Source organism: Phoca vitulina, unplaced genomic scaffold (genome assembly GCF_004348235.1).
Source record: "Phoca vitulina isolate PV1807 unplaced genomic scaffold, GSC_HSeal_1.0 scaffold44, whole genome shotgun sequence".
In the NCBI taxonomy this organism is placed as follows: domain Eukaryota; kingdom Metazoa; phylum Chordata; class Mammalia; order Carnivora; family Phocidae; genus Phoca; species Phoca vitulina.
Window position 1 is genome coordinate 4917372 of NW_022589747.1, and position 22995 is coordinate 4940366.

Sequence of the window (22995 nt, forward strand, 5' to 3'; positions counted from 1 at the left end):
AAATGAGCAATGCCCACTACAAAATTTATGCTTCCATTCTTTGCTGTAGAAAAATTTAAAATACCTAGCACATTTGCAATAAGAAAGAGTGTGAGCAGCCAAGCCCTCTAGTGTAAGTAAATAGATTTCCCACTCGAACACAAACATAGCTTACAGAGTACATGAAGTATTAGAAGACATTTTCCAATAAGTTGTGGCCAAAATCGAGACTATGATTGCAGATTAATGCGTCAATGGACATTTCAAACTATTCTTAGTTGATTTAAGTCTGTTTTATAGCAAAGCAAATGACATTGTTGATGTGGTCATGGCAGGTAAAGACTTGCTTAAGATTATACAACTAAAGGGGCACCTGGGTGGCTCAGTCGGTTAAGCATCAGACTCTTGATTTTGGCTCAGGTCATGATCTCAGGGTCATGAGATCGAGCCCCACGCTGGGCCCTGCACTGGGTGTGGAGATTGCTTAAGATTCTCTCTCCCTCTCCCTCTGGCCCTCCCCTACTGCTCACAGACCCACTCTCTCTCTCTCTCTTAAAAAAATAAAATAAAATAAAATCCTTTTGAAGTGTAGTCTCACAGTTTAGGAACGGGTAGATTTCAGGATGGGAAAGAAGGCCATGTGGCCCCCAAATCATTAGCTGCTCCTGAACGTATGGAAGCGATTCCAGAGGGTGTAAATTCAGTTAATCTAATTCTTGAATCCTCCTGATCGTGTTGACAGTACAGAGAAGTAGGAACTAAAAGACCCCACAGCTTCTAAATGTAGCATGGGCAGGTAAACGGGAAGCCATACACAGCTTCGTGCATCTGTTAGACTGAACGTACAAAAACCAAACGGCTAAACTAATCTACAGTCCTATTTTCTAGAAGGTCCTATGAAGCAGTGAGAAGCCCGCCTGGTTAGCAAGAAGCACCTGTGGGGTTGGTACTCACGTTCGAGCCCTTGCCCAAAGCAGACTGTGAAGTGTCCTCATCGCTGTCCAGCCCGGACCGCCCGATCTGCTCGGCCTGGAACACAGACACACTGCACGTTATCTCCAGGTCGAAGTAAGACCAAAAAGTCATCCTCCACGATTATTACAGCACAAAACCAGCATGGTCTTCAAGGCAGCAGGCTCTGCACTGGGTGGTTGTAATCCACGGCCACGCCCCTCAGCACAGGAACCCCAAAGCCCCGAACCAAAGTGCTAACTGATCTGAAAACCAGTTGTGAAATCTGTAACTCAAGGGACGGGTTTTCTTTTTGCTTTTTCCCAAAAGCATATCTTCAGCTTAGAAGATATATAATAGGAAAACAGTAGTTTCATGAGTCTGAGCTGATGGAATTTGCTCAGAAAGCCAATTCATTGACTAGTTTTGGGGGGATTTCTGAGTTTTAAATTCGGTTGGTTTACCACTGTGCTGCTCATTGAGTATATACAGAAATAAATCACCAAACATCTCACTGTCTGTCCATAAAAGATAAACAGTAATGACATCTTACTTCATTCTTCAAGAGGACATTTTGCATGACGGCGTGCTGGCCGCCAGCTAGAGAATCACTGGGCGCAACCGGGCTGCCAACCTGACCCCCCAACATGAGAATCTTTGGGCAGATGACCCCAGGATCCCATTATTAGCCTAGGTCTTAGGGTGATTCTTAGGTACTTTTTCAGAACCTCTGGGTTAGGGGAATAAATAATGTCAAAATTGTACAAAATTATCATGTTTTAAAAACAGTAAAATAACAAAGTTTTAAAACAAGGAAAGATATGCGCCCTCATCTACTTCATCCAAAATGATATCCCTCAAATATATCCTCTGTTGAGATCTTACACACACACACACACACACACACACACACACACACACATATACATTTTTGGCTTTAAGGAGATATTGTAAAAACCTCCTTTAGCTTTAATCGCCTTGATATTTCTCCATCCTTAGCGTTCTGTCCTCTTGAGACATTTGTGGACTATCTGGCATCATAAGATTTTAGAAACCATGTAAATAATGATTTCCTCCAAACCCTCTTAGTATTAGTGCAGGAAAGTGGAGTTCTGGATGTGTCAAGCATTACAGCGTGAACGGGCGAGGAAGAGCCAGGGCTCGGGAAAGACAGGCTGGTTTGAACTCGGACAGCCACTGGCCCGAGGGTCAGCTCAGGGGGACGCAGCCTTCTTTCCTGCACCTGTGAAATAAGGTGGGTAGTACCTCTCACCAGGCTTCTGGAAGATGAAATGAAGTTGCATTTAGCACAGCGTCTCAAACCGTGAAGCGAAGAAAACAAGGAATGAAGAAGTTGATGCCAAAAACAACAAATAATCCGGTAAGGATCCAACAACATAAAAGAAGTCTAGAGTAACATAAAGTAAGTGAGAGGAAAAGAGGAGGTACATTAGAAAGGAAAAATAATCCCAACCGGCCAAGAGGGAGCCAAGATGGCAAGACAGGAGTCCCTGCAGCCTGTGGCATTTTCCCAGGGTCCTCCTGGGGTGGTGTCCCTGACGAACCCTCAGAAGCTGGGCAGTCTCTAATCTCCCACACCTCAGGCAATCTTATTTTACTTAAAACAAAAGCATTTCTCGATTTTTTTTTTTTTTTACTGGCTTTGCCTGCAGTTTCATCTCTCAAAGAGGAAGACACAAGAGGACCCTTGAGATCTCAGTGCGAGGAAATGGTAGGTTTTACTCTGAATTGGTGCCTTCAGGATGAAGGAGGATTGCAGGGAGTGCAGTCCTGGCAAACTTAACCTCCCAAATTTCAGGAACCAAGAAACCGAACGTTGATAGAGCAAAGGGAAATTCAGATGCAAAAGTCAGAATCTGTAATTTCAAGTAAACCTGACCAGAGAGAAGGGAAAGGAGGGGAGGGGCATGGGGAGGGGAGGAAGGGAGAAAAAGGGGAATGGGAGTGGTAGGGGAGAGGAGAGATAGGAGGAGGGGGAGGGGAGAGAGGAGGAGCTGGGAGGGAATGCAAGATGGGGAGAAGGAAAGTGCAAAGGATCTAAAGAGAAACACGTTGAGCACAGATTTTCAAAGGGCATGTCGAAACATAATAACCAGTAACAAAAAAGGAGATTCACAAAATCAAAATCAAAGCATCAGGACATGGGAAGAGAAAATGAGCTGCGCTGTGTGTGGGGAACTGCCAGGGGCAACAGACACCTGGGGTAGTTCAAGCTCCTGAGCCACAGGGTGATCTTGGCCTTCACTCCTGGGCTCACCGTCCTCCCTCCTCTGAACCACGAACCGCCACTGGCCCGGGGGCAAGCACCAGCGCTGCAGTCTGCCCGACCCGGATCTAAGCCCGGACCCTGAGCGCGGTGTTTCTCTGCATTCACTGTCCTCATCAGCAGAGGGGTGCATCCTCCCACCTCTCAGCCTCCGGAAGGTGGGGAATGAGATGCGCAGCCCGGTGTGCAGGCACACAGGTGCCCGCGGAGGGCAGGGGGACCTTCCAGCCAACACCAGGCTGCCCTCCCACCCCGCTTTCACCTGTATACAGGTGGACACTTCCAAGCCGACCTGACGGTATCACAGCCTAGCACTGGCTGGGACGGTTTTGTCTTTTTCAGTCCCACTTATGAGTAAGGAGAAACTACCAGATACTAGCAAAATACACCATTTAGACAAATATAATAGGGACAACGAGCAGTTTCATTTCTTGGTAGTGAGAGGGCATTTATGGTTTTGGGAATTTCAGAAGTGACTGTAAAAATCTTCAGTCTTATTCTCTGTACTATGGCCTCACTCTACAACAAGGCATCCAAAATACGACTTTAAGATTTATTCAGTAAAGAGCAACAAGATGAATACAACGAACTTATCACGCAGTATATTCCAAACCATACTGGGAAGACCAAAGGCCATCTAAAATTTACTAGCAAAGGACCCGTTCAACAACTGACACTCAGCTCCACAAAGAGGCCCAAGAGCAGCTCTGAGAGGCTTCCTACGTTAAACAGGTACTAAATGCATTTCATTTGTAGGAATATGGATTGTTTTCTATAAATATGCGCTCACTCATTCATTCATCAATCCACACGGTGTTTCCTGAGCCACAGCTTCACACCGGGTACTGCGCATGCTCCGGAAGCAAGCTGCAGCTTCACACCGGGTCCTGCGCATGCGCCGGAAGCGAGCGGCAGCTTCACACCGGGTCCTGCGCACGCGCCGGAAGCGAGCTGCAGCTTCACACCAGGTACTGCGCATGCGCCGGCAGAGCCGCGCTCATGGCTTCGGGCCGTGCTGGTGAATACAACACTACCCCCCAGCTTTAGGAATCAAGTGTGGAAATATGCCAGCCACTTTGGTGCGTATGGATAAGCTCCCTTTCACCCGAAGGAATGAACACTCCTAAAAATATTTAGAAAGATTCCAAGATAGGGTGAGTACAAACATCCCAAGCAACTATTTTTCCATAATGCAGAATCCAACGTGTATTTAATCCATTACCTTACTGCCGCTTCTTTTATTAACTTTGAAAAATCCCAGGAATTTTTTCTTCTCTTTATCTGTCTCATCATTGGCAAGCGATGATTTTCTAAAGGTTTCTGGGGGAGGAAGAAAAAAAAAAAAGGCCTGTTATTATCAGCATATGAAACGAGATTAAACAGCACTCTTTAAAAATCTCAACAAACGAATCCTCCACTCTTAAACTTCCAGTTTTTACAAGACAGTGAAACCACCAACTATGTCTTTCAAAGCATTTCAAGCCACCTCAAAACCTCCAGTCCCATTTATGAAATCACTGAGGTTCTTATGATCTTCAGTGATTTCGGTGGCATTTTTCTCTGAGTGGGACTGAACCCTGTATGTGAATGAGAAAAACAAATAAATCAAAAAGTTCTTGGGCAGGACCATCCGCTAGAAAAATTGAGCCACACATGCAATTTCACATTCTCTAGCAGGTGCAACTTTAGTAATGTGTTCTGTGTAATCCAGCATATCTAAAATGTTATCATTCCTTCACACAATCACTGGAAAAATGATGAATGAGAAGTTTTAAGTTCGTCTTGGTACCGAGTCTTCAGAACGCAGTGTGCAGGTCACACAGCACGACTCGGTGTGGACTGGCCACACTCCTGGTGCCCACGAGCCACACGTGGCTCATGACCCTCGGGCCGACAGCACAGCCCTAAGGGCCGGGACATCGGTGTGAAACGTCTGCTTTAAGAATTGCGAGTGAGGTGAAAACAATAAACAAGATAAATCGACAACTTTCTGGCTTGAAGAGCCCCACTCATGTCCAGACTATGGAACAGCAGCGATCGTTTACCCAGGTGGTATCGAAATAATTCCATGAATCACAAGACTCGCATCCAATCACAAGAATCTAGGATTCACGTTTCCAGATTTGCGTTCCTCGACCTCAACCAGAATGTTTTCCTTCTTGATTACATTCTCTAGGGGGCCCATTTTTCTTTCTTCTATTGTTTTGTTATTTATGAGCTCCAAGTCTTCGCTCTTCTTTCTTGGTGTTTTCCTCATCAGAAATTTAGAGCTGGAACGAACCCCGTCGTGTTCCAGACGGGGAACTGCCAAGGGCAACAGACACCTGGGGTAGTTCAAGCTCCTGAGCCACATGGTGATCTTAGCCTTCACTCCTGGGGCTCACCGTCCTCCCTCCTCTGAACCACGAACCGCCACTGGCCCGGGGGCAAGCACCAGCGTTGCAGTCTGACCGACCCGGATCTAAGCCCGGACCCTGAGCACGGTGTTTCTTTGCATTCACTGTCCTCATCAGCAGAGGGGTGAATCCTCCCACCTCTCAGCCTCCGGAAGGTGGGGAATGAGATGTGATTGGATGCGATTCTTGTGATTCATGGGATTATTTCGATACCACCTGGGTAAGCTCAGGTAACCGCCTGGGACACATGGTGCCCCACCATGTCTGACTGCCATAATTCACTGGCTTGCTGACACTCCAGAGGCCACTCCAGGCTTTTTTCATGAACGGTTCTTCTCTTCCAAGCACACACAGATGGCAGAGGGGAAACATTTAGGTGTTCCCGAAGGACAGAAAAATGAACTTCCCCAGCCCACTGCCAGCCGCTAGAGAGCCAGATGGTCAATGCACAGGTGGAAAATCTGGACTGGGATTGTACAAGCCAGTTGTGAAAACAGCAACCCAAAATGGGTATACACATCAGTTAACTTCCTTATCCGCTGGCCTAGAATTTCATACTCCAGTTAGAGAACACACACGAAAGTCAGGATGTTAATAATAAATGCATTAACACGAAAACCATCTACCCCACAAAGTGAAACCTAAACACCTCTATTCCGTAAATCACTGTGTAAGTGGCAAAGGCTCAGGTTTTAGTACTGACGGCCAAGGCTCCTGGTTACATGCAGCGGCCCCAGCTGAGCCACTGGCGCCCTGCACATCACACGACATCCAAACCAGCGAGTGGGGCAGCTCCAACCACGGGGCACGTGTCCACGCACGTACACGTATGCACGTGGATCTCATGGCTGATCACACTGCAACCCTCCACGAGAAGCCCAGAGCTATGGAAAGTAATAGAAACTACACTACGGAGTAAAACTACGTATAGGTAAACAACAGCATGCCTTAGTATGTGTATTCATAACTGATCACGTTTCTAGAATTGAGGGATAGGTGAACACGGATGTAGTAAAATGCGTGATATCATAGTGCCCGCGGGTGAACGGGAGAGGAAGTGTTACGGGCACAAAGGCAATAACACCAACCACAGAAATGACAGACTGATCAGAAAACTGTCACAGAATCGAGCCTCTTTTTTTCTCTCCCCGAACAGGGACAGAGGCTGGTCTGGATGCCCAGGGACAGCCCTGGCGCTGGAGCCTGCCTGCAGTGACCCAAGAGGTGTTCTCTCGTGTGGCTGTAGGTGTTGGCTCTCTGGAGGCAGCAGGGGCCCCAAGCAGACGGCCTGAGGTATAGGGGCAAGGGACTGGCGATTCTGTACTGATGGGGGCCTTCTGTGAGGCCTCTGGGACCCGGCAGACACGCAGAAGGGTCAGCTGGAGGGCAGAGCAAGAGCACTTGATGTTCCTTGGTGTTCCCATCAGGCAAAGGGGCAGCAGGTGCCTGCCACACATCAGGGCGGTAGCTCTTCATGGAAACACAGCCAGGCTGGGAGGACACAAGCATCAGGCCCAGAACCCGTGGTTCCAAACACACGGCAATTTGAGCGCGAACCCGATTTTCTTTCGGCTTTCTCTCGTGTACTAGAAGTTAAATGGCAATCAAAGTGTAGGGGACGACATGCTCCATCTCTAAAAAAGCACATGCTCTTTGAAGTATGGATGTGATTTGGAGAACAATAAAGATGAGCTGAACAGTGCAGGGGGAGGAAGGGGGCTGCGGGGGGGGGTCCCTGAATACCAGCGAATCCAAACCGTTCACTTTTCCAGAGGAGAAAATGGAAGGTCAGAGCCGTTCAGTGGCCAGAGCACGGTCACGAGCAAGTAACGGCCAGAGGAGACCCACGCCTGCATGGACATCCTTCACACAGGCAAGTTGCTGAGTTCGGGTCCCCAGCAGGAGCCTGGGCACATGGGGTCTCGACCACCTGTCTCTGCTGCTCTCCGTCTGCCCACAATCCCCAAATCGAACCGATCCAAACTGAAGGCTTCACATGCATGATTTCCCTGCTCAAAACAACTACCACTCATGGTGCTTCTTAAAAGAGAATCCTTCTGTTTGCAATATCCATCTATAGGTGCGATGGGGTCCATGACCGACGAGGGCTATGGTCAGACACAACACGCATGGCCTGTGGTTCCAGACCGACGTCCACTTCTGTTTCGTTACTATCTTTATACTCATTAATGAGATAAATACTCATTAATGGACTTTGTGGAGACGGTGTGTGTACACGTGTAGTCCAACAAGTTCACATAAATTCTGATATATGGTATGTGTGAATATATATATCCATGCATATGTGTGCACGTATGTGTAAATACATATATATATATGTGTATATATGTAAAGTGTAGGATAAGTAGGTGTCAGAGTAAATTCAGAAGCTGGACTGATCATCCGTACACTTGTCTATGACAGAAAAGATTACATTTCAGTCTATACTGCCCCAAAGTCTGCAGCAGACAGAATGGACCTCGAGGGCAGGTGGGCACAGGTAGAAAGGAAAATGGTGTGTCTTCCGCATGTGCCACTTCCGCTCCGCCCTGAAATTCCGTGTTCCTAAAGGACCCATGTTCTACCCCAGCCTCCTTCATTTAATCAGCAATTGGAACCGCACGGCAAATCCCCACACGAGGGACATTTTTCCCTCAAGCAGCCAGGGAGTCAAGAAACCAAACCAAAGCCATATGTCAGCGGACGAGATGTCCCTAGAAGGGCTGCAAGGCATGCCTGCATTCCTTCAGGCCCTGCACGCAAACGCCACTTCCATGCATCGTCCTGGTCCAGAGCCATGCAAAGCCCAGCCGGGCCGGAACCGGCTCACTGTACCTTGACAGCTCAGGGAAGGCTCCGACTGAGTTTTGGTCAGAAGAACTGGAAGAAGCAGGCAATGGGAGAGTGAGGTCAAGCTCCCGAGCTGCAGCGGCCCCTCCGTGAGCCTCGGAAGGGGGTTGTCTGGGCCCCTGCAGCAGAGGCCAAGGGCCGAGCAGGCTGCATTCCTGGCCCTGGATCTCCTGGAGCCCGTAGCTGCCTGGCTGCTAAGCTGTCCTGTGGAAGCAGGTGGCAGCAAAGCCTTCTGCTGTTTCAAGCTGCCACCACCAGGCATTCCAGAGGAGCCGGGTCTCTGCCTAGCGACACATCTCCCCCGGCCATGGCCCCCGCCCCTGGAGCAGCTGCTTGCTGGGGAGGGGCTGTAATGCAAGAGGGGCCAAAAGGAGAGGGCTCCCTACAGGCGTCTTCCGGAATGTTCTCCTTTCGTCTCAAATACTTGACTGCCCGTAGGGATAAGGGCATTTGGCAGGGATGATAATCAAAGGCTTCACAGCCAGCGTGGCACATGGCCCAGTATGGTCCAGAGGAAAGGGATGTTGGCCACTGGGCTGCAGCCGGTCACCCGCCATGCTGGCTGTTGCACCTTTATTTTCCAGGGAGGATGCTGGGAAGGGTCCCCTTTCCCCAGATGGAAGGGTCCCTCAGAGGACGCCCAAGGCAGTGAAGGGCACTCGGCTCAGGGCTCGGGTGCTTCCAAATCTGACAGCCAGGCTGGCTGCACCTGTGTCCTGCCCTGCCTGGGGATGGAAAGAGGGAGCCCTAGACCTATGGAGGTCTCCTCAGCTCTGTGCTCTGGACGATCGTGAGCTTGTTGGGATCCACTCCTACATGGGGCGGCGAGTTTTATAGGGCTCTTCCCAGGTAAAATGTTCCACATCTACCTTTCAAGATATATCTGAGAATTGAAAGAGGTGTTTGTGTAAGCCTTTTTTCTTTCACATACTTGAGTAGGACAGTCTTTCTTCCTTCCTTCCTTTGTTCCTTCCTTCCTCCCTCCCTCCCTCTCTTCTTTTTCTTTCTTTCTTTTTCTTTCCTTCCTTCCTTCCTTCCTTCCTTTCTCTCTCTCTCCCTCTCTCTCTCTCTTTCTTTCTTTCTTTCTTCTTTCGCCAAATGAAGGCTGTGTTTCCACAGAGGCACAGAAACCAAATTTATATAGGGCTGATAGAACCAGACAGACATACCCGCCCGTGTAGCAGATGCTGGGAATAATCTTGTCTGAGTTTTAAAAAGATGCTGCGTAAAGCACAAGATGCATTGCTCTCAAATGTCAGAGCACTTTTTTTGAAGGACTAGATAGTCTGTGCATCTTACACGCGATTGAGCTAAAACCCTTTCTTGAATGTCAAATGAGACCAGGGGTCCAGACCCTTCCAAGATTGGGGGGAGGAGAGGAGGTTCCACTATGATCACTGATTTTGCAATAAAACTGGTAATAAGAGGGGCACCTGGATGGCTCAGTCGGTTAAGTGTCTGCGTGCTCAGTAGGGAGCCTGCTTCTCCCTCTCCCTGTGCTGTCCCCCTCGCCCTGCTCATGCTCACACACTCTCTCTCTCTGAAATAAATAAATAAAATCTTAAAAAAAAAACCTGGTAATAAGAAAAGCAGATTTTCTTGGAAGAATTTGAAACAAAAGTAGAAAAACATGAAAAAATGGAATGTATTTCAACAACCCAACCTACTCAGTATTTGTGGAATAAATGAAAGGCCACAGATATCAAACGAGCCTCATGAAAATAAGGCACTTTTATGAAGTTCATTTTAATAATGCTAAGGTCAAGGAATATTCATTTATTTTTTTCATTCAGTCATTCATTTATTTATTTTGGTCTGATAGCTCTTTCCAAACAGTCCGCCCTTAGTGTCCATCGGGGAACTCTGCTCCCACACACATCGGTCTCCGTGCCAACACCGACCTCTTGAGCGGCCACTCTCCCCAGCGGCTCTGAGCCCTCAGGTCAAGTACCAAATTCACATGAGGAGTAAGTTGTCTCTGGCATCGATGGTGAGGAAGACCAAGGCAGCATCGTGAGCTGTGTTCAGGGACTGATCTCATGAACTCTAATGCAGGCAGTTTTAGAAAAAGAGCTAAATGTATTTTGCCACTGTTTTTGTGTGTGTGTGTGTTGCTTTTTTTTTTTTTTAATAAAGATTTTATTTCTTTATTTGAGAGAGAGAGAGCATGAGCAGGGGGAGGAGCAGAGGGAGAAGCAGACTCTCCGTCGAGCAGGGAGCCTGACGCGGGACTCGATCCCAGGACCCCAAGATCACTACCTGAGCAGAAGGCAGACGCTTAACTGACTGAGCCACCCAGCCGCCCCTTTGCCACTGGTTTTGATGATGAGCAATGTTTGAGACTTGGGGGCAGTTACCAGCAACTGAGTATGAAATCCAAGAGAAGATGGTTCACGTGTTAGAGAGCTACTTCTTTACTTACCTCGCCGAAGCTCACAGGAGATAGGGTGATGCTCAGGACGTGCTCAGGATTGGGGGGGAAAGACACACAATTACGGCAATGGGAACAAACCAAATTTATTTTCTGCCCACTTCAACTGTGCTTTGGACGGCATTTGGGTTGCCTGAAAATTCGGGTACCTGTCTCTACTGGGAACCTCGAGCGCTCATAGGCGGTGGACATCTGCTTCCTGCCTGTGCTCTTACAGGGAGGTGTCAAATACGCAAGGTGGCCTCACCTCGTTTGTTGTCCCACGCGTAGAGCTCCTTTATCCCCAGCTCGTTGAGGGACTTGGAAAGTTCCACCTCCTCCCCGGCAATGTTGTCCCTGAGGAGCACCACATGCTCCGGGCTGACTTCACACTTTGCACAGATGACTGGGAGAATGTTCTGGAGCGGCACCTCAGGGCTCACACGCACGACGGCCTTTTGGGTTCGCAGGTAATTCACTACCAAGCGCACAGATTTCTGGAAGAACACCCCCGATGAAAGAATTCTGTAAGTGTGGGCTTCACCCGCTGCTTGTGTGCAGGAGCTGACTACGGCAAGACTTTGTGCAGCCCGAGCCCTTTGTCCAAAACTCAGGGGGTCACGGGGGGAATTGCCATACTGAAAAGTGAACGATAAACCCCTGGAGTAATAAACTCCCTTACAATCCCTCACTAAGGAACAGACTGCTAACAACACAGGAGAATGGACATCGTGAGGGGTCTGGATTTATCATCTAACACCTACACTGCCTTTCAGGGATCCCAAACAGACCCGACACAAAGCACTTACATAGGTGTGGTGAAGGAAAAGAGTTTGAAAGTGGCATGAACAATTCAATTTAAAGAAAAACCCTAAAAAACCCAAGATATCAAAGTTTCGGTTAAATAGCTAAAAGACCCACATAAATATATTACTATCTATGTAAATATATATAGCGTGTGTATATGTCTGTGTATATGCATATTTTATACATACATATATACACTACACACATGTATTTAAGCTACAGAAATATAACTGACATACAACAAACATATACATATAATGGACACATGATGATGGAGATCATAATCAGAAAACAAAATAAGCAGTGTGACTAAACCTGATTCTAAATGTCTACTGATAAACTGGCCATCAAAAGAAAAAAAAAAGCAATATGCCAGTTTCATGCAGTCAACTTTTTCCTGGCCTTTACCAGCACAACATTGTCTGAGAACGCTGGAGGGGGGCCACAGCAAACGCGGGTTGAATAAAACCTGACTGAGGTGGGTCCATGCCCCTTTCCAGAGTAGGGATGGTGCCAAATAAAATTTATTAAGCCCCCCAAACCTAAAAATTGATAGAAGATGAACTGTTGGCCAAATCGCCATTTTTAGAAGCAGAAAAATCTAGTAAATATTCCCAAGAATCTAAAAGCTTTTAAATGGGGCTGAAAGATCCACAGCAAAGGTTTATGAAGACGTACCATAAGCAGCTGGAGTTCATTTTAATCAATAATTAAAAGCCTGAAATACATCTATGTATAAGATATGCTCCAAGTGCAACGAGTAAACATTTCCGACATCAGTTTCTCAAAAGGGAAAACTCCTGTTTTTCCTCTCCCCCATTTCCCCATGGCTTCCTTGGACAGGAGGACCTCCAGAACGGAAGGAGAATCTCTAACTAGTTCAACAAGGCATCGGCTAGTGACTTGCGGTTATGTAAAGTTAAATTAATTAACATTAAATACAATTAAAGGCTCAGTTTCTCACGCTAGTTTTACTGCAGCTGCTTAACAGTAAGTCTCACGTGGCCAGGGTGACCGCCTTGGAGAGTGCAGAACGATAGACCGTTTCCATCTGTGCAGAAAGTTCTAACGGCTAGCTCTGCTCTAGACTGATTCCTCTTCTATAACAGCCAAAGGAGCAAAGATACAACCACGAATATTATTAAAGTTAGTTAATTTCCATCTTCTAAAAGAAACTCAGTTTAGGGCCTAACTTTGCCTAGCAGGGAAGTAGAAATTTTAATAGCTGTCTGCACGTGTTGCTCAGGGAAGAGGGGCTCCACCAGCCCCCTTCCTCAGCACCTTGGCCACAGGGCTCTGCAAACGCCCTCAGATAACAAAGCCCCCCCCCCCCCCCGACCCGCCCCGGCCCTGGTCCTACTGACCTCAGGTGCTTTGGGTGGGGCAGGCTTCAGCTTCTCTTCGGGAACTTTCTCTTTGAGAAATACAGTGTGCACATTCAGGGTCCCAACTAAAGTATTTGGCTTAAAACTCAAAGGCTGCTGGGTTTCCGAAGACCGGATCTCGAGAGCATGGTGGGATGGATTTAGGTGGTTCTGAAGACAAAGTTCAACCAGTAGGTCCATCATTGCATGGCTGAAAAAGGGAAACAGATCACATTAATTAGGAATGTTTTTGTGCTCTCCCTTCGGTCAAGCTGAGTAAGGGTCAAACCCACGCACCAGTAGGTGAATAAGCAAATTGGTCATGTGTATGTGGTCATGCAATCACAGCTCATGAATTCCTGGCTCATGACTGGACAGCGTTTCCTAACATTTCCAACACTAGTAAACAACATGCCTGAAAGAGCAACTACCAGAGCCGGGAAAAGAGTTATATTTGTATTAAGTCCATGGATATGTTGACTTGAATCCTACAAGGTTAATTAGCACAAGTGATACTAATAAAGACTAAATTTTCAGTGATTCATAAATGTCTCTTAAAAACTGACAAATTTTAAAAGATTTTTATTTATTTGAGAGAGAGAGAGAGAGAGAGAGAGAGAGCAAGCGCAGGGGAGAGGGGTAGAGGGAGAGGGAGTCCCAAGGAGACTCCACATTAAGCGCAGAGCCCAACTTGGGGCTTGATCTCATGACCCTGAGATCATGACCCGAGCTGAAACCAAGAGTTGGTCACTCAACCAACTAAGCCACCCAGCTGCTCCCAAACTGAACACTTTAAGTTGAAGATGATAGCTAAAAAAATTTATGCCTTTTTAAAGACAAAAGAAAAAAAAAAAAAAAACCCTAAGAAAATGACCTTGTTTGAATGTCAAAAACTGTCATCATGTCCCCCACCACAGGGAATTATTTACCAAGGGAGGAGAGTTAACAATTCAGATTACTCCAAAGAATTTCCTTTGCCTCTTTTATATCTGCCTGGCAGAATGTTTTTATATTTAAAGCTGATCTCTCTTTCCCTAAATTTCCCAAGCAATAGAGCATATGCCTCTCATGAAAGCACAGGTCTTTCCTGTGACCTATTTCCTAATAAGTAACTGACATGGCAATTATTTCTGGTCATAAATATGCTTTCCAGGTGTCTGGGGGTCCGGGGGTGCGGCTCGCAGACTCGCAGTGCTTCTGTGAACACACAGCTGCCCGGGTTGTCCTGACGCAGCCCGGGCACCTGTCACTCACCCCGAGGGCTGCGGGCTGCTGGGGACCCTGGATCCAGACAGGAGAACCACAGGCAAAGCCCCAAGCAAGAGTGAGTCCCCAAAGTGCCCTACTTCTTATTCAACTGCTACAACTGAAAATTAATCAGTAATGCTCGAATTGATACAAGATTTTATTTATTTGAGAGAGAGAGAGAGAGACCGCAAGAGAGAGTGAGAGAGAGCACAAGTGGGAGGGAGAAGCAGGCTTCCCGCTAAGCAGGGAGCCTGATGTGGGACTTGATCCCAGGACCCTGAGATCATGACCTGAGCCGAAGGCAGATGCTTAACCGATTGAGCCACCCAGGCGCCCCTTGGATTGATACAAAACAACTCAGCATTTCTCCTGGGTCCCTGGACTCTGACGGGGCATTTGTGGGGCCGAGGCAGTGCGCATGCTCACAAGTGCCCCAGCACACACGGCCACACTGGCTAATAACACTGTAAATACTGCAAACTCCGATTCCTTCAGCTCCGGGGCAAAAATCATCTTTATTCCAACCACAGGCTTAATGCAACGCAACAAGATGCTCCACGGCATGATGACATTCCACTGAGAAGCCTCAGTACAGAAAACAGACTTCCAATGATGCTAAAATGAGGTCCTATTATTTGTTATCTCTCCCTGTGTATCCGTGATGCTACTTACGTGCTCCCCTTCCTCGTCACCCAGTCTGAGAGGCGAGGTGTCCAGGAAAAGGCAGAGCGAGCTTGGGACCCTGGTCCATCTGATGCTCGCTCCTTTCCCACAGATAAACTGTCAAAATTTGAGTCAGTCTTAGAATGTAAACCACAAAGAACACAAGAGCTACTAATGTTACTTTCTGTTCTTTGAATCCACTAATCAGTAACATGTTTGAACACTGAATTAGATGCTCTGAAAAGGAGCAGTCAGCTCTGGAGCAGGGTGCATTTTTCTCCATCACCGAGAATAAACCCATCCTGCTATCATCGAAGCCAGTACTGATTGAATATGCTAGCACAGTGCTGTACCCATTTTCTGGCCGAATAAATAATGGGCCGCCCAAATCTCTGCCTTGTGTATCTGGTGGATTTCCCCCCAAATCGCCTGATCCATTCTGGCTTTCGATAGTTCATTTAATGCAGGATGAGTTTCTTCCAGTGACATTCTCAACAGTTGGAAATGGAAGCAGTTTCTCAACAAAATGTTTGGGGGGGAGAAGAAGGAAAAGTTCCCAAGCAGAAAATTCTATGTGCTGGGGAGCTATCTCCTCAAATTTACTATTAAATTTGGGGGAGGAGAAGGCAAAAAAGAAAAAAAAAAAAAACAGAAACAAAATAAAACACTAATATAAGAGCATGATCATAAAACCCAACACCAGATGCCCTGCCCGGCCATCATACGTGCTTAAATGGTATGAAGAACACAAAGTCTATTACCAATTCAACTTAGACAAGCAAATCGGACACCATCCTTTCCCAGTGGCAAGAACCCAAGCCAGGACAGAGGGGTTCCCACAGGGAAATAAGGAAGTTTGGGGGTGAGAGGAGCTCAGGTTTTGATAGCTGTCTTGCTCTCCTTCGGGCCGTCCGCATCTGTGACTCCCAGAGGGACACGGCATCCTGATGAGGACCGAAGTTGGGTTGCACTTGAGAAGCTGGATATGCACCAGTCCAAACACGAGGACCTGGGTCCAAAAGCATGAGCTCATCTTGCAATGCTTCCTGCAGGGTCGGCCACTTTGTGTGACCCTGCCCCAGGCTCATTTAAAACACGACCCGATTTACTACTTTTCCACTACACGCTGCTTTTTAGGATCATGTCCATGCAAAATGAGGTGGGAGGAGGGGGGCTAGCCTTTCTGCCACTTTTCACCCCACCAGTGAATCTGCTATTGGCTGGCATTTAAAATACCAAATTCCCAAGAGTATGCGAGTTCTTCCAAAGCGTCTTTGATGCCACTGGAAAAATCTACCCAGAAAGAGAGGAAAGGCAAAGCATAATGGCAGCACCCAAGGATGGACAGAGGCACCACCTGGTCCCCACGGGCTTCCTGTATGGATGTGTAGACCGCAGCCTGCAGCGGTCGGTAGCGTCTCTAACCGGGTGTCAGTGTGCACCCTCCGCAGGGTCTCAGTGTGTCCCTCTGCCACTGGGCCACAGGAAAGAACTTTCCAGGGACTGGAAGAGGTTGCCTACTTACTCATACACATTCTCATCACCTCCTGAGCCTGACCGTTCCTCACCTCGCACCTGCCCTTGGCTGCAGCAGCATCTGCCTTGGATCAGCAGCTCTGCACACACCAGCTCTGTGAGGTGTGGGCATCCTTCCCATATCAGCAGGGCGGTTCAGTGAAGGCACCTGAGGGGAGCTGCCTGGGATGGAGTCCGAGCACCGCCGCTCACCGATTCTCAGACCTGCCTCCCCGTGCCTCAGTTTCCTTACTGGTGAGGGCATACAGACAGTGTCCACCTGTTAGAGACTTAAATGAATGAACACTGGTAAGGTAGTGAGCACAGCGCCAGGCATGCGATGTGATGAGTTTGCGAAATACATGAGTTCATTTGTTCTGGTCTTTTCTGTTTGGGGATTCTGTGTGGTGAGATGTTTTACGTGGCTCAGAGCAGAGCTTCTCCTGTCTGTATGTGGCTAAACTCCACCTTGCTCTCAGCAAACACCGAGATAGCCCAACACTCTTGAAGTAGCATCCTTGAGACTGCACCATCAAATTCCCCCAATCTTACAAAGAAGGAAAACAAGGCAACTAGACACCCTCCGAATGTCAAAAGAAGAATCAGGTGTATTAAGAAAGTTCACTAAACCATCACTGCTAAGAACCCAAAGCACATCCCCTGGGCCTCGGTGGACACCCAGCATTAACACCACCATGAACAGAACTGTGTCCTCCTCAAAGTCGTGGTGAATCCCTAACCCCCAGTACGGCTGTATTTGGATATGGGGCCTCTAAGAATGTAATTATGGTTACATGAGGTCATAAGGGTGGCACTGATAGGACAGGATTAGTGTCCTTACAAGAAGAGACCCAGAGAGCTTATTCTGTGCACCCACAAAGAGGAGGTCATATGAGCACACGGAGTAATGATGGCTGCCTATGAGCCGGGAAGATGCCTCAGAAGGAAATCTACCCACTGGCACCTTGACCTTGGGCTTCCAGCCTCCAGAGCTGTGAGGAAACACGACCTTTGTGGAAGCCCCCAGTCTGTGGTATTTTAAGGCAGCCTGAATAAGACAAAAACAAACACCATTTGCAGTCTCTCTCTCTCGCTCTCTGATACCAAGTAATAAAGAGGACTGACCACTCAAAACCACGTTGATAGCGGTCGAGGAGAGTCACGAGGCGGATCTCTGGGGCTTTCTCTCCCAATTTCTCCTCAACATCCTTTTTCCCTCCAACCTCTTCAATCTGTTGTTCCCCAAAATGCCTCTTAAGTGCTCAGAATGTAGGGGTGAAATTTATTTCCTGGTATTTGTGGTGATCTCTATTTTTAAGCTTAAAAGTATATAAAATTTTTTCTACGTCTTTTTTTTTTTTTTGAATTTTGGTAATATATTTTATTTACCCAATATACACTTTCTTTAAAAAAAAAAAAAAACAACAGGGGCGCCTGGGTGGCTCAGTCGTTAAGCATCTGCCTTCGGCTCAGGTCATGATCCCAGGGTCCTGGGATCGAGCCCTGCATCGGGCTCCCTCCTCGGCGGGAAGCCTGCTTCTCTCTCTCCCACTCCCTCTGCTTGTGTTCCCTCTTTTGCTGTGTCTCTGTCAAATAAATAAAATCTTTAAAAAAAACACAAAACACCCCAAACAAAACAAAACTATTACTGCCCAAATGTGTATAGACTTCATGAAACATTTTGGCAGGAGTCCGTGGCTTCGATAAGAAAAAGCTGATGTTCTTTCCCAGGCGGTTCTTTCTGAAATCCCAGCAGAGAGCTAGGCAGAGTGATGGTCAGCCTGTGCCCATAGCCCTGCCCCAAATGCAGAGGCACTCGGGACCCGAGGATGTGAGCAGGCTCTTGGGGACCACATGGCTGGGACAGGGAAGTCAGGGAGGCCATGCCCTATTTCCGTCAAGCTGGGCCAGGTGACGAGTCGCCCCTCTCTGGGACGCACTTCTAGCTAAACCGCAAAGCCTGCCTGTGGTCAGGCTGTGGAGGATCATTCTTGAGCTGCGTCCACTATCCATTCCTACAGCTCTCTTCCTTCCATCGTGCCAGCACGACCCTGGGCTCACTCTCGGGGACCGTGCGCTCACCCTGGTACCTCTAGCAGAGGCGGTGCATGCCCTGCAGCTGGGGTTCTCAAAGATTAACCTTTAATCTGAGAGTCAGATTGCTTGGCCTCTCCTCAAGGTTTCTGAATCACTAGGACTGGGCTGGGAATTTGCATTTCTACCAAGTTCCCAGGGATGCAGCCGCTCATGGTCGGGGACCACGCTTTGAAAACTAATTTATTCCTTGTACTCATGAAATGAGCATTTAGTACAAATGTGTTGATTAGATAAATGGGTCCCTCAATGCTGAGTTTACAAGTTACATTAAGGTAGCTAGTTCTGGGGGCCTCTGGGTGGCTCAGCTGGTTAAGTGTCTCACTCTTGATATCGGCTCAGGTCATGATCTCAGGGTCCTGGGATCGAGCGCCTTGCTCAGCGCGGAGTCTGCTTGCCCCTCTCCCTCTGCTCCTCCCCCTGCTCGCTCTTTCTCTCTTGTTCTCTCTCTCTGGAATAAATAAATAAAATCTTCTTTTAAAAAAAGGTAAGCACTTCTGGACATGATGTTAAAATGAACACACTTAATTTGCACGTCCAGTCAAATCCTAAACTGGTTGAACGTAGCTTAGTTTCATGTGTGGAACCAAGGCCAAGAGGTTTCCCCAAGCCATGAGTAAGGCAAAATCTGGCTACCAAGTCAGAGCAAGTCCTGGGAAAAAGTGCAGTCTTGCAGCTTTGTGTGACATCGGAGAGGTAGGATAAGGCAAGATGTAAGCAGGGCCATCCGAGAGGTGGCCCCTATGGACGAGGTCAGGTGCAAAGGAACGCACAGGCAGAACACCCGAAGGACAATGGAGAGACCAGGAGATGGAAGAAGCCACAGGCAGAGAAGTCTGTGGGTCAGAGGCAGGGGTCTAGGTTCAAGGCTAGAGTCACCGACAAGAATCTGGTCTTAGGGAAGCTTGGGTCCTCAGGCTGTCAAGTGAGGCCAGACGGAACCAGAGAGCAGCAAAACGACCAGGGGTACTTTCATCCCACGTACAAGTCAGAAGCCGAGTCATCAGGATGATGGCACCAAATCCCCAAATCCCGACGGCTCTCCCTCACAAAACCCAAATGCCTCTTGGGGCCAGACAGCCACCACGGTCTGCAGAAGTTCTCACGGTATGTGATCTAGGAGAGACTGGGGTCATGCCAACCGGAGACACTAAGACTTAGAGAAGTCTAAGGCGTCCAGCTTCTCAAACTGCTCAGAAGGCAGTGCCGCTTGGAGCATCTAGTCCCAGAGAGAAACGCGCAGAGGCTGGGAGCCGGACAGTTTGTCTGGCTACGTGTGATGTCGTGAGCTGTTACCTGGACAGGTGTGGACAGGTGATACCAACATGCAGTGCATACCGGTTAGACAGACTCCCACCACGGTAACTGGTGCTCTCTCTTGACTTTGACCACGTCATGTTTGACCCTTATCTTCAGTCTAGTGCCTCCTGTGCCAGGTCATACACAAGCAGACCTTCGCTGTGTGCTTCGCACTTGGCAGGTGAGTCAATGTGCCTTTTCGGGGGAGCTTGGCACACAGCCCAACTATCTTTAAAGTTAGGTTAGTGTTTATTTTAAATGTGCATGTGCCATTTGGATGCTATTATTTTTTAAAGATTTATTTATTTTAGAGAAGGGGGAGGGGCAGAGAGAGAGGAGGAGAGAATCTCAAGCAGACCCCATGCTGAGCATGGAGTCCGAGGCAGGGCTCCATCTCAAGACCCTGGGATCACGACCTGAGCCAAAATCAAGAGCTGGACACTTAACTGACTGAGCCACCCAGGCACCCTGGACACTATTTTATTTTATTTTTTTTTTTTTTAAGATTTTATTTACTGGACGCTATTTTAATAGAAGAACACTGTCTCCTACATTTGAGGAAAATTAATGTTCTGACGAGTCAGTTTCCTTATGACTTGCCTGGCACTGGAACAGAGCCTTGTGTCCCTGGTGGCCTGTGTAATCTTGTTTGATTGAGACCCGGGGAGCTCAGGAATGACCCACAGGAGACTCATTAGCACACAGCCACCACCCCATCCAGGCCCTTGTAAATCCCCTTCTCCATCCATGTTCCAGTAGCACTGAATTCCCCATTTCTTGCACAAAATGGTCATCTTGTAAATGAGATTTATTTCCTTCTGCTGTTCGCTGGGATGTCTTCCTCCCAGTTGATTCAGAAAAGTTAGGTGTTAGGTATGTATTTTGCTCAATGAATAAATGACTATTTTCCTCCTTTTCTTTTTTCTTTTCTCTTTTTTCTTTTTTATTCCTTCCTTCCTTCCCTTCCTTCCTTTTCTCTCTTCCTCCCTTTCCATTTCCTTTTCTTTTCCCTTTCCCCCTCCCCTTTCCCTCCCTCCCTTCCTTCCTCCCTTCCCTTCCTTCTTTTTCTTTCTTCTTTCCTTTCTATTTCCTTTTCTTTTTCCTTTTCCTTTCCCCCTCCCCCTTCCCTCCCTCCCTCCCTGCCTTCCTTCCCTTCCCTTCCTTCCTTTTCTTTCTTCCTCCCTTTCCATTTCCTTTCCCTTCCCCCCCTTCCCTCCCTCCCTCCCTCCCTTCCTACCTTCCCTTAACTTCTTTCCCTTCCTTTCTTTTCTTTCTTCCTCCCTTTCCATTTCCTTTTCTTTTTCCTTTCCCTTTCCGCCTCCCCCTTCCTTCCTTCCTCTCTCCTTTTTTTTTTTTCTTTCTTTCTTGTATACTAGGATCCCACAAAATGAGAGTTCCCCTCTCTATGATGGGTATCACACCAAATCCCAACCAGGAATGGCACCTGCTGTTTGCTCACAGCAAAGATCCTCAGGAAGGAAATCCAGTAGTACCTGGAGTCTGATGATCATAGTCTGCATGTGACAGACATTCTGTCACTCTCATCTTTCAGCTGCTCTTAGGTTTCACCCAAACAAGCAAGGGAAGGAAGCCTTCATAGGGCAGAAGCATTTCAGGGAGGCGGTCACTAAAAGCAGCGAGCTAGGACCTGGATGATCAAACACGTTCCCAAGGCTGATGGGAAATACGGTTCAATGAGATCCACTTCTAGCCACAGTGACCAGAGCGGGCTGCATGTCCCGGGCATTTTTTTCTGAGAGGATTTCAGGGCAGTGAAACTCCTCTGTGAGGTACTCCCGTGGTGGACACACATCATTGTAGGTATGTCCAAACCCACAGCACATACAACACAAAGAGTGGAGCCTGATGTCACCAATGGGCTCCAGGTGATGACGATACATCTGTGCAGGTTCACTGATTGTAACGGACACCCCTCTCTGCCGGGGATGTTGATAATGGGGAGATCGTGGGGGGGGGGAAGGTATGTGGGAAATCTCTGTACTTTCCTCTCATTTTTGCTAGGACACTGAGACTGCTCTAAAAAAAATGAAGTCTTCTAAAAAAAGATAATCTTCAAACAAAAATGTAAATCAAATTAAACCAAAGCAACCTATCAGCCAGTTATTTAGAGAACTGTCTTCTCCTGGCTGACTCCCCAGCACCAAAAATGCCTTTTCTAACATCAACTCCTTAACTCGCTGAGTGCCAGAGAAGAGCAGGCTCCGTTCAGCTCCGGGAGCCACGATGAGCAAGAGGCTTCACCAACACCTCGAGGGGGAGGGCGGATGAAGGACACCCCCAGAGCTGAGGAGAACTCGCAGCCTCCCTCCGCTCCATCCTGGAGCAGGTGAGCTCTCTCCAGAAGGAACGTGCAGACCCAATACCCATGTTATGAGAGCCTGGGCTATTTTATGAGCATCGGGACCTAAATAAATCCTGCACAGTCGTAAGTGTGTCTGTCTTGAAGAATCACAGGAATGAACACCGAGGGAGATTTCCTGTATTCCGCAAAGGGAATGTTTGCCTTTTCCTGCCCCGGGCCCCTTGGGTATGTGTACTAACATGGAACTGACTACCACATCAAAACAGCCCCAACACTCTAGAGATGGACACGGTTTATGAAGCTCTCTTTTGCCTAAGGGCATTGTCTCTCTCTTTTTTTTTTAAGGATTTTTTATTTATTCATTTGAGAGAGAGCGAGAGCACAAGTGGGGGGAGAAACAGAGGTAGAGGAAGAAGCAGACTCCCTGCAGAGCAGGGAGCCCGATATGGGGCTCGATCCCAGGACACCGGGATCATGACCTGAGCCGAAGGCAGATGCTTAACGACTGAGCCCCCCAGGCGCCCCTAAGGGCATTGTCTTTTCAAAGATCTTCTCTTTAAGTGTGCCCCAATTAATGTGATGGAATTGGTGGCCTCCTCCCACCATCCCTAGGCAGTGCTGGTAACACCATTCCTAATCGTATGCCAGAGCATTTCCCTTACGAATGGCCCAGAATATGGGGGTGCCTTGGGTGGCTCAATCGGACTCTTGATTTTGGCTCAGGTCGTGATCTCAGGATCCTGAGATCGAGCTCTGCGTTGGGCTCCGTGCTCAGTGGGGAGTCTGAGATTCTCTCTCTCCCTCTCCCT

At 47.8% G+C, this 22995-nt stretch overlaps 1 protein-coding gene across 3 annotated transcripts in view; it reads right to left on the bottom strand.

Moving 5' to 3' along the window:
• Positions 1–22995, bottom strand: part of COBL (cordon-bleu WH2 repeat protein) — a 278487-nt gene that overhangs the window by 149273 nt on the left and 106219 nt on the right. For all 3 annotated transcript variants that reach the window (XM_032430638.1, XM_032430635.1, XM_032430636.1), the window contains exons 3-6: positions 13045–13255; positions 11142–11370; positions 4440–4537; positions 934–1008 (exon numbers count right to left, since the gene is read on the bottom strand). In XM_032430638.1, coding sequence (XP_032286529.1) covers positions 934–1008; positions 4440–4537; positions 11142–11370; positions 13045–13255 — 613 coding nt within the window. The remainder of the gene's footprint in view (positions 1–933; positions 1009–4439; positions 4538–11141; positions 11371–13044; positions 13256–22995) is intronic.